Source organism: Aquarana catesbeiana, linkage group LG02 (assembly GCF_042186555.1).
Source record: "Aquarana catesbeiana isolate 2022-GZ linkage group LG02, ASM4218655v1, whole genome shotgun sequence".
NCBI classification, from domain to species: Eukaryota; Metazoa; Chordata; class Amphibia; order Anura; family Ranidae; genus Aquarana; species Aquarana catesbeiana.
Window position 1 is genome coordinate 578,996,937 of NC_133325.1, and position 12,436 is coordinate 579,009,372.

The 12,436-nt window shown below is 41.8% G+C and overlaps 1 protein-coding gene across 2 annotated transcripts in view; it reads left to right on the top strand.

The window, feature by feature from the left end:
* CEP85 (centrosomal protein 85) overlaps positions 1–12,436 on the top strand; it is a 62,005-nt gene that overhangs the window by 23,077 nt on the left and 26,492 nt on the right. For both annotated transcript variants that reach the window (XM_073616139.1, XM_073616141.1), the window contains one exon: positions 6,335–6,487. In XM_073616139.1, coding sequence (XP_073472240.1) covers positions 6,335–6,487 — 153 coding nt within the window. The remainder of the gene's footprint in view (positions 1–6,334; positions 6,488–12,436) is intronic.

Here is a 12,436-nt window from a genome sequence, read left to right on the forward strand (position 1 = left end):
CGTTCTTGGCTGGAGGATGACAGCGTCCAGGTAAGTAAAACGGGGGGCTGCAGCACTACAGAAGGTTTTTCACCATAATGCATAGAATGCATTAAGGTGAAAAGCCAACCATGAGGGTTTACAACCCCTTTATTAAAGTGGTTGTAAAGGCAGCAGGGTTTTTTTTTTTTTTTTTTTTTTTTTTTATTATCTTAATGCATTCTATTCATTAAGGTAAAAATCCTGTGTGCAGCAGCCCCCCCTAATAGTTACCTGAGCCCATCTCGATTCAGCGATGGTTGCATGAGAGACTTGGCTGGCCAAGACTCTCCTTCCTGATTGGCTGAGACAACAGCGGAGAACCATTGGCTCCCGCTGCTGTCAAAGTCAGTGAGCCAATAAGGAGAGAGAGGGGGCCGGGCTGTGGCTCCATATCTGAATGGACACACAGAGCAGGGGCGCTTTAAAAAATTTTTAAATTTTTTTTTTATTTTACACTTTCCCTTTTTAAATTTTGTTTTTCAATCACTTTTATTCCGATTACAAGGGATGTAAACATCCCTTGTAATCGGAATAGGGCATGGTGGGTCCTCTTTACAGAGCAATCTGGGGTCTATAAGTCTCCAGATCTCTCCTCTATGCTGGTAAGCCTGCGATCAAAAAATAATTAAAAAATCGATCTCAGGCTTCCCAGCAAAAAAAAAAAAAATGGAAGTGTTTACCGGCGCTGGAAGTCGCTTTCCGCCTCCAAGGGCCATAAAGATGGCTGTGGACCATCTGGTCCACGGTCAGCTCTATGGTAAACTGCTGCCGATCGCACGGATGAGCCGCGAGAAGCACCAGAAGGCAGGACCAAACAGACATTTTTTTGTGATTGCTTTTACATGTGAGGGAATCACTGGCCGACAAAAGATATTTTGAATGATGCCTGCATATGACATCCACCTAAGGTTAAGTGGTTAACCCCTTCCCAGCCAGTGTCTTTAATACAGTGACGGTGCATATTTTTAGCACTGATCACTGTATTAGTGTCACTGGTTCCCCCAAGGTGTCAGATTTCCTGCCATACTATCGCAGTCCCGCTATAAGTCACCGTTTGCTGCCATTACTAGTATAACAACAAATACAGTATGTATCCCATAGTAGACATTAACTTTTGCATAAACCAATCAATCTACGCTTTTATAAGGATTTTTTTTTATTTTACAAAAAAAAAAAGTAGCATAATACAAAATTTTATTATTGGATATGTTTTTATAGCAGAAAGTAAAACACATTGTTGTGGGGCTTTTTTTAATTAATTTTATTTTCTGTTTATTTTTTTTTTATTTTTTTTTTAAATGTTTGGTTTTTTTTGTTTTGTTTTTTTGTTTTTTTTGTTTTGTTAATCACACAAAAAATAATAAAAAACCCAGTTGTTATCAGATACCACCAAAAAGCTCTATTTGTGGGGAAAAAATTATTTAAATGTAATGTTATGTACAACACTGCATGACTGAAATTGTCAGTTAAAGTAACGTATTGCAAAAAAATGGCCTGGTCATGAAGGGGAGTAAATCTTCGGGAGGTCAAGTGGTTATGAAAGAAATGCCTTCACAATATCCCTAGAGCCCTACCTCCTGTATGCTTGCAGTGTACCAATGTTGTTTGGCAGACTGCAAGACATGGTTTGTGGTGTGTTTTTTTTTTTTTTCTCATACCTGCTTTGACTGAAGAGCAATTTGCATTTGGATCACTCTTCAGAGAGCATTTGATAGGTGGAGAATAGATATATCACTTATTCTAACCACATAATGCCAGACTACTGCACTGTAAATGTGCACATTGTGGTTGCAACGTGGCTCCATTCACTAGAATATATTGTGTTTGGCGGGCGGTAGTGCCCACCAAGCACAACAGGAGGTATAGCTCCTGCCACACCTACGAAGCACAGTATCGCTGTCTTGGCATGTGTACACCCCAGCCACTGCCTCTTCAGCTAAAGGGAGCAGTAAAAATGCAGCACAACCACAAGGATTTACTGCCCACCAACCATTAGTGTAAACAAACCCTAAGACTGCAATGATTCTAACATGGTAGTGATCGCTTGCATCTAAGGCTTCATTCAGTTTGTGTAGTTTTTTTGTATGTATCTGCGCACAAACGTATTCTCACACTCTTGTTCTGCAGTATATAAATGGCCATTTGTGTGCAATCATGCGTATTTGCACGCATTACTGACCAAAAATGCAGATTTTTCTATTTTTATTTATTTTTTTTACTGAAGAATGCACAGCACTTGTTTACGTGTCTGTGTGCATAGGCACATTACAATTTAATGGGCTGTATTGTAGCTCAGTAAAAAAAAAAAAAAAAAAAGCTGTACTGAGCTTTTTCAAACTGCAAGAGGCCTTAGTTTTATTTGGTGAATATTGGATTGGTTGTTTGGAGGGACTTTTTCTGGGCTGGTAGTTGATTTTCTCTTTGATCTCAGAGGACCTATGCCACTTTGCCTGAAATTCACACTCTAAGGCTATTTTCACACTGGGGCGGGGGGCGGGGGGGGGGGGGGTCTGTGGGGGCAGTGTTGGCATTAGCAGTAAAGCGGCGCTTTACCCTCATTTTAGCGACGCTTTCCGCTGTTAGCAGTCCTCTTTTAACTCCGCCAGTGGCCGAAAGGGTTCAAATCGCCCTCAGGTGCTTCGGCAGCGCTGGTCATTGATTTTAGTATCGCTGTATTCAACACTCCCGCAATGCCCCAAAGATGCTGCTTGTAGGACTTTTTTCCCATCTTGCAAGCGCACTACCCCAGTGTAAAAGCACTGGGGCTGCAGGGGAGGTGTTTTACAGGCGCTATCTTTAGCCCAAAAGCACCTGAAAAACGCCCCAGTGGGAAAGTGGCCTGAAGGTGTAAAGTAAAGACTTTTGTCTTGAATTTAAAGGTTCTATCCTTAGCAGAATAATTCTAAACTGTGGCTTGCGCCTCTTGGGCTTGTTGCATACTTCCCAAACCAAGGGCATGACTGCCACTTTCCTGTCCTGCATATGAGCACTCTGTGTATGGTTACACTTTTGTGAGGTGTTGCCACTTCCATATTTCCCAAATTTTATATCCTAGAGATCCTAGGAAGTATAGGTTCAGACAGGGAGAACCATGGGGAGGGCATTGACACTTCCCTCTTTAAAAACATAAAGCATGGTAACATGAAGTCCCAGTCTTTTGCATCCTGATCAACCCTTTTTTTTTCTTGCCTTTTTAAAGCGGTATTAAACCCAAAACAAAAATTGTAATATATTGAACCCTGCCAGTCATTAGATGTGGAGGTCGCATCAGTTTCTCTTTTTTTCACCTGGTGAGGTACAACTCTGGAGGAATGAGAATAGGAGGCACAGCAGACAGCATCATTGTCTTTCTGGGAGGGAGGGGAGTGATAAACATATTAGCAGATTTAAAACTACTAACAAATGGAAGCCAAACTTCACACTTTATTTTCAGTTATAGAAAACACTTTTTTTAGGGTAACTGTTTTGCATGAATAAATCAAAGCTGATCATTTTAATCACCCCTGCCAGTGTTAAGTGGTTTGTTCCATCCATGTAAACTGATACATTCTGCTGGAGAGTTTGTGCTGTGAAAAACAGACTAGCTGGCTGAATTACCAGAAGAAAAAGAAAGCAAGCTTTGAAAAAGGAAACTAGTGCAACCTTCACATCTAAAAATTGGTAAGCTGCAATATAATGTTTGCTTTTGGGTTGATTACCACTTTTAATGGTTCTTTTGAATCATTCTACCAGCCTACCAGTGTGGGCATTGTATGCTTCTTCCAGAAAAGAAAGTTCTGTCTCTAAGCTCATGTTCGACAACTGAGATCCAAGAGAAATCCCACAGTGATATTTGCTGTGAGAGTTCTTGGTCTAATGGTCGCCTCCTTCGAAGAAGTACCTTTTTGCCCAGTAACACTCAAGAACTATCCAACAAAGCATTCTGTCAGCATGGTAAAAGCAGACTCCTTTCCCTGGATATGCCCATGCTCTTATCCAGCCAAACAAGGATTTCCTTGACCTGGTGGATCATTCTTTCTAACAGTGAAAAATGTTTCCTTCCTTTACAACTGGAAAGTTCTTACATTAGAGGAGTCTTTCAATCCTAGACAGTTCAGGGAACATGGTCAAGAGAGAAAACTCCCCATCAACATCTTGGTGCTCTGGTTGTCCTACAGCACTAGACCCCCCCCATTTCAAAGGGACACCCAATTCGTGTGCAGTCACAGTGCCACCATAATGCCGTATTTCAACCATCAAGGGGTATGAGGAGCTTTACTGCCTTGAAGGAAGCAAACCATATTCTCTTGTGGACAAAAGCTCACTGTCCAGTGACTTTTCTGCAGTCCACATCCCAGGAGTATGTGTGTTCCGACATGCTAAAGATGGGGGGACTCCTGATGTGGTCTTCAGATACAACATGAAGCTACCCCTGTTTGTCGCCAGAACCAGGAATTTGTTGGCTCTGGCCTTGCGTGCTCTAATTTTGCTTAGTCTCAGTTTGGGCTAATTTATGCCTTCCTTCCAATACAAATTTTGCCTCACCTGCTTCACAAAATTGAGGAAACGATGATTTCACTTGGAACAAACTGGCCCAGAAGGACCTACTACACAAGCATACTCCAGTGTTTTAGAAAACTATCTCTGGCCTCTTCCCTACAGGCCAGATTTGCTATCTCATGGCACTTTTTTGCAGCCTGCATCACTGTATCTGGCTTTAACGACATGGTTGTTGAAAGGGATATTTCTGAGTCTGTGATTCCTACCTTACTGAAGGCAAGAAAGGCTACTTGCAGGAAGATCTATTATCGTGCCTTAAAATCCTACTGGTATGAGCACAAATAATTCAACCTCAGTGATTTACTCTGCCTCACATTCTAGCCTTCCTACAAACAGGTCTTTACTAGAATCTATTAGCTCTTTGCATCCTAAAGGTGCAAAGGGCAAAAAGCACAGACCAGGATTACACTGTTCGTAACCAAACCCCTGACATGCTTTAACAGTTCCACTAAGTATTTCTATTAAGAGCCCTGCAATAGGGTAGTCTTTTGTATCAGTATGTGTACAAAGTACTCCCATTCAGTTCACGCTAATCTTAGCTGGGTCCACCAAACTGGCATGGACCAATGTGATGAGGCTACCAGAGTCTAATAATGCCTCTACAGGCTGTTCTTCTGTTGTAATCGGACATATGTGCCTTCCAGTTCCTAGGTATGCTGCAAGAACTGGGTTGACAAATAGTGACATAAGCCTCCCCAAGTTACGTTTTATAGTCTCGTTTGATATAGGATAATTGGCAGGCACATGCCTTAGTCCTTCAGCGCCAGCCCCTAATATGCCATGCCTCTGTCAAGAAAATAAATATGGCAGCCACTCTGATCTTTTTAAAACTAGCAAAAAAGGAAAGGTGCACATGGGCAGGGAAATATACAAAATGGGTCTCCAGCACGCTTTCAAGCTAGCCAAAAAAAATTAAAAAGGTTTAACTACTCAGTTAAAAGCAGTGATTTTATGTGCATAATTTTGCATATGAATGTGGAAGCCACGTGTTCTGCAACATCATTACAAAGTAGGGGGTTAAAATAACTGGATGGTTCTCGGTACAATATGGCACCTCATCCCAATAAATTTGAAATTATTATATGGGCCAGAGATACAGGGATTATTACGGTGCCAAAGGAAAACCAAAGTACATAGAATATAAACGAATAATATTTTATTAACAAGGTTAAAAAGATTTGTACAGTATTACATATCCAAGGTGTGCTTCAAACTACAATAAATTAAAACCACTTTGTAGCAGTGTTTACAAGACCTAGCCTGGGGCTACAAAGTGGTTTTAATTTATTGTAGTTTGAAGCACACCTTGGATATGTAATATTGTACAAATCTTTTTAACCTTGTTAATAAAATATTATTCGTTTATATTCTATGTACTTTGGTTTTCCTTTGGCACCGTAATAATCCCTGTATCTCTGGCCCATATAATAATTTCATCATTCCAAAGTGTTGCAGCAAGATTCTTTGGAGATGGAGCTCAAAGATTTGGGTTTCACTTCACTTTCTTTACCAGAGATGATGGTCACCAGTTCATATAGATAGAGTAAATATCCCCAGAGGGCACCCAGACAGAAATAAATACATCCTGACATGTGTTCTAACTATTCCACATTCTATTCAAGAAACATTGTGTATTTTATGTGTGTGTGTGTGTGTGTGTGTGTGTGTGTGTGTGTGTGTGTGTGTGTGTGTGTATAGAGAAAGTTTAAAAAAATATTACAATAAAACTGGCCCAACACCTTGATATGTGTTTTTTTTTTTTTTCCCTCTCTAGGTGAAAGGAAGAGAGCGGCATATTAATTCTCTGAAAAAAAAGTGTCAAAAAGAGGCAGAACAGAACAAGGAAAAGCAGCAGAAGATTGAGTCACTGGAGAGATACATGGCTGATCTTCCTACTGTGCAGGACCACCAGAAACAACTACATCAGGTAAAATCCCACACAATGGGCTCAATTCACAAAGTGTTAAATTCCAAATAGGTATGTTTGATAAATTACCGCATGAGATAGATTTCATAAATATCTGCAATTCATGAAAAAACGTGAGTTAACCACTTCAATACCGGGCACTTTCACCCCCTTCCTGCCCAGGCCAATTTTCCGGTTTCAGCACTGTCGCACTTTCAGTGACAATTGGCGCGGTCATGCAACACTGCACACAAATTTTTTATAATTTTTTTTTTTTCTTTTAGTGGTATTTAATTACCACTGGGGTTTTTATTTTTTGCTAAACAAATGAAAAAAAGCCTGAAAATCTTGAAAAGAAAAAACTTTTCTGTTGTAAAATTTTGCAAATAAGTTATTTTCTTCACTAATGTGCACTGATGAGCAGCACCCTGATTATCAGTGTAAATGCCCCTGTCACCACAGGAAAGGCAGTAATCGGCTTTCTTTTCCTTAGACACTGACAGCGCTGAGAAAAGGAAATGCCGATAACTGGCATTTGTTTATATGTGATCAGCTGTGATTAGAAGTGGCTGACCACATGGTACAGAGCCTATGCCATTGACTCTTTACCGTGATCGCAGATGAACTGTGTCACTGCATGCCCCCACTGCAAAAATGAGAGGACGATATGATGTCCTCCCAGAACAAGAGCGGTCCTGCCTGACCATTTTACAATATGGGAGACTGTAAGCAGTTAAATTACAAATGCAAGGTCCCCCTAATTCATAAGGTGTTTTCCTCTTGATTCATGCTTGTTAGGGAGCCAGCAAGCACCCACTCTTAAACAACCCTGATATTTACTGGTTGGGTAAATGCCAGACCTTTTTTCGAGCATGCAGCCTGGGAGGCCCCTTCCCCACAACCCTGGGCGGTGGTTGTGGGGGTCTGTGGGCGCGGGGGGCTTATCAGAATCTCTAAGCCCCCTTTCAACAAGGGGGGGGGCCCCCAAGATCCCAGCCTATGTGAATGAGTTTGGGTTAATGATGTGACCCCCCCCCCCCCCCCATGACTTTATCAACAGGTGGGCTTGTTAAAGGAGGCTTCCAGATTCTGATAAGCCCCCCTGCCTGCAGACCCTCACAACCAACAGCCAGGGTTGTGGGTAAGACGCCCTTGTCCTTAAAGCACTCCCCACTAACTCGCCATCATGCCACCCCACCACCACCTTTCCTTGCCTGCCAGGCTACATGCTCTAATAAGGGTCTGGTATGGATTTTGGGGGGACCCCATACTATATTTTTTTTTATTTTACCGTGGGGTTCCTCTCAAAATCCATACCAGACCAGAAGGGCCCCTAAACTGCGTTTTTTTTTTTTTTTTTTTTGTTTGTTTGGTTTTTTTTTTGTTTTTTTTAATGCTGGCAATTATATTGTATGCATTCTGCTGTCAGCTAATGAGTAATGGTTCAGGACACGACAGCTGCCCACTCCTTAACAACCATGATATTTAATGTTTTTTTAACCACTTAACCCCCGGACCTTTTTGCTGGCACTTTAACTGACAATTATGCGGTCGTGCGACGTGGCTCCCAAACAAAATTGATGTCTTCCCCCCCCCAAATAGAGCTTTCTTTTGGTGGTATTTGATCACCTCTGCGGTTTTTATTTTTTGTGCTATAAACAAAAATAGAGCAACAATTTTGAAAAAAAAACACATTTTTTATTTTTTGCTATAATAAATATCCCCAAAAATATATAAAAAGACAAATTTCTCAGTTTAGGCCGATATGTATTCTTCTACATATTTTTGGTAAAAAAAATCGCAATAAGTGTTTATTGATTGGTTTGCTCAAAAGTTATAGCGTCTACAAAATAGGGGTTAGTTTTATGGCATTTTTATTAATAATTTTTTTTTTTTTTTTTTTTTTTCTACTAGTAATGGCGGCGATCTGCAATTTTTTTTTTTTTTTTTTTTTTTCGTGACTGCGACATGGCGGACACATCGGACAATTTTGACACGTTTTTGGAACCACTGTCATTTTTACAGCGATCGGTGCTAAAAAATTTCATTGATTACTGTAAAAATGACATGACACTGGCAGTGAAGGGGTTAACCACTAGGGGGCTAGGGAGGGGTTAAGTGTATCCTGGGGAGTGTTTCTAACTGTTAGGGGGATGGGCTACGAACGACACATCACTGATCATAGCTCCCAAACACAGGGAGCTATGATTAGTGACAGTGTCACTAGGCAGAACGGGGAGATGCTTGTTTACATTAGCATCTCCCTGTTCTTCAGCTTCGTGAGACGATCACGGGTATCCCCGCGGTGATGGAGTCCGCAGGACCCGCGACCCGACTCACGGAGCTCCCGGAAGGGTCGCCGGCGCGCACGTGACCACACGGCGGCAAATTCAAAGGGACGTACCTGTATGCCCATTTGCCCAGCCGTGCCATTCTGCCGATGTAAATGTACATGTGGTGGTTAAGGATGCCTGCGCCTGCCATGCCAGATGAATAACTTTTGCTTGAAACCTTCTAGAAATGTTACTTAGTAGGTGAGGTTGAAAAAAGACACAAGTCCATCAAGTCCAACCTATGTGTGTAATTATATGTCAGTATTACATTATATATCCCTGTATGTTGCGGTTGTTCAGTTGCTTATCTAATAGTTTTTTGAAACTATCGATGCCCCCCGCTAAGACCACCGCCTGTGGAAGAGCATGCCACATCCTTGCTGCTCTTACAGTACAGAACCCTCTACGCAGTTTAAGGTTAAACCTCTTTTCTTCTAATTTTAATGAGTGGCCATGTGTCCTATTAAATTCCCTTCCGCAAAAAAGTTTTATCCCTATTGTGGGGTCACCAGTATAGTATTTGTACATTGAAATCGTATCCCCTCTCAAGCGTCTCTTCTCCAGAGAGAATAAGTTCAGTGCTCGCAACCTTTCCTCATAACTAATATTCTCCACACCCTTTATTAGCTTTGTTGCCCTTCTTTGTACTCGCTCCATTTCCAGTACATCCTTCCTGAGGACTGGTGCCCAGAACTGGACAGCATACTACAGGTGAGGCCAGACCAAAGTCTTGTAGAGTGGGGGAATTATCACTTTATCTCTGGAGTTAATTTCCTTTTTAATGCATGCCAATATTCTGTTTGCTTTGTTAGCAGCAGCTTGACATTGCATGCCATTGCTGAGCCTATTATCTACTAGGACTCCCAGGTCCTCCTCCTAGATTTCCCCAGAGGTTCTCCCCCCCCCCCCCCCCCCCCCAGTGTATGGATAGCATTCATATTTTTGCCACCCAAATGCATTATTTTAAAATTTTCTACATTAAGCCTCATTTGCCATGTAGTTGCCCACCCCATTCATTTGTTCAGAAGTTATTGCCTTGCTTAGCTTGGTATCTTCTGCAAATACAGAGGTTGAACTGTTTACCCCATCCTCTAGGTCGTTTAAATAGGATTGGTCCCAGCACAGAACCCTGGGGGACCCCACAACCAACCCTGATCATTATGAGTACTCCCCATTTATCACTACCCTCTGAACTCGCCCTTTGTAGCCAGTTTTCAATCCATGTACTCGCCCTATGGTCCATTGCCAATGGACCTTGCTTTGTACAGTAAACGCTTAGGGGGAACTGTGTCAAATGCTTTTGCAAAATCCAGATACACCACGTCTACGGGCCTTCCTTTTATATGGATGGCAGCCCACCTCCTCATAGAAGGTTAATAGATGGGTTTGGCATGAACAATTCTTCATTAATCCATGCTGATTACTGCTAATGATACCGTTTTCATTACTAAAATCTTGTATATAGTCCCTTCTCATCCCCTCCAAGAGTTTACATACTAATGATGTTGGGCTAACTGGTCTGTAATTCCCAGGGATGTATTTTGGCCCTTTTTCAAATATTGGTGCTACATTGGCTTTTCTCCAATCAGCTGGTACCATTCCAGTCAGTAGACTGTCAGTAAAAATTAGGAACAATGGTCTGGCAATTACTTGACTAAGTTCCCCAAGTACCCTCGGGTGCAAGCCATCTGGTCCCGGTGATTTATTAATGTTAAGTTTCCCAAGTCTATTTCTAATTCTGTCCTCTGTTAGCCATGAGGGTGCTTCCTGTGATGTGTCATGAGGATAAACACTGCAATTTTGGTTACTGAAAACCCCCGATTCCCTCGTGAAGACCAAGGAGAAGAATAAATGCAATACCTTCGCTATCTCCCCATCCTTTGTAACCAGATGTCCTTCTTTGGTCTTTATGGGGCCAATATGGTCTGTCCTGCCTTTTTTACTGTTTATATACCTAAAGAATTTCTTGGGATTTTTTTTGCTCTCCTTCGCTATGTGTCTTTCGTGTTCTATCTTAGCCACCCTAATTGCACCCTTACATAGCTTGTTGCATTCTTTGTAAAGTCTGACTGCTGATGATGATCCCTCAGCCTTGTATTTTTTGAAGGCATTCTCCTTTGCTTTTATATGCATTTTTACATTGGAATTAAGCCATCCAGGACTTTTGTTCGCTGTTTTAAATTTTATTTCCCAATGGGATGCACTGGCTCATGCCCTTATTTAACATGCTCTTAAAGCAAACCCATCTCTCCTCTGTGTTCTTTGTTCCTAAGATTTTATCCCAATTTATATCTTCTAACAAGGTTCGTAGTTTGGGGAAGTTGGCTCTTTTGAAATTCACTGTCTTTGTATTCCCCTTATGTTTCCTATTTGTGTGATTTTATAGTGAAGCCAATTGACCTGTGATCGCTGTTTCCTAAATTGCCCCGTATTTCCACATCCGTGATCAGGTCTGTATTGTTGGTAATTAGTAGATCTTGTAATGCTTTGTTTCTATTTGGTGCGCCTACCATCTGACCCATGAACTGGCGAGCATTAGACAAATGCGTAGTTCCCTCCACCCAGTCTGGATAATTAAAATCCCCCCCCTATTATGATAACACTTCCCATCCTTGCTGCTAATCCAAATTGTGATAGGAGGTCCGTCTCCCCCTCCTCCCCCAGGTTAGGGGGCCTATAGCATACTCCCAGTATTATTTTCCCCTTAGCTTCATCCCTTTGGAGCTCTACCCATAAGGATTCCACCTCCTCCCTAGCTTCCTTTTTTATTGATGTCATCTCTCACATTCACTTGTACAATATTCTTGATATAGGCATACTCCTCCCCTAGGGCTGGGGAAAAAATTGATTTGAATCGAGTTGAGAGGTCAAATCGATTAAAATTTTCAGCAAATCGATTTTTTTTTTTTTGCACCGGGACCAGCGCTGACACCGCGCCGGTCCTGAGGAGCTGCGGGCAGGAGTTTTTAGACTAGGCCAAAGCCGCAACCTCGCCTAAAAACTCCTGCCCGCAGCTCCTCAGGACCGGCGCTGTGTCCATCAAAAAAAAAAAAAAAAACTCTGATACGAATCGTGAATCGAGATGTTGGTTTTTTTTTTTTTTTTTTTTTTTTTTTTTTTTTAAATCGCAGATTTTTTTTTTTTTTGGGAGAAAATCGCCCAGCTCTACCCTCCCCCCCTTTTTTACCCTCTCTATCCCTGCGAAAAAGAGAATACCCTTAAATGTTTGTCAACCAATCACGAGAGCTGTTGAACCAGGTCTCTGAAATTCCCACAAAATCTAAATCCTCCTCGTACAACAGTATCTCTAGGTCACCCATTTTGTCCGCCAGGCTCCTGGCATTGGTGAACATGCCACATAGTTTAGACAGGTCGCACACTGTTCTCTTATTGGGTGTTCCGAGATTGCAAATAGGACTTCTTACTATACTTACCTCAGGTTTATGTGCTTTAGTCAACCTACCACTGATGCCCGCAATACTACTCTCTGGAATATGTTCCGCGTTGACTATCTCTACCTGTGAAACCCCCCCCCCCCCGTTGCCTAGTTTGAATACCCCTCTAACTTTTCGGCCATCTTTACTCCCAGCAGATCTGCACCCTCCTCATTTAGGTGCAGTCCATCCCTTCTATAGAA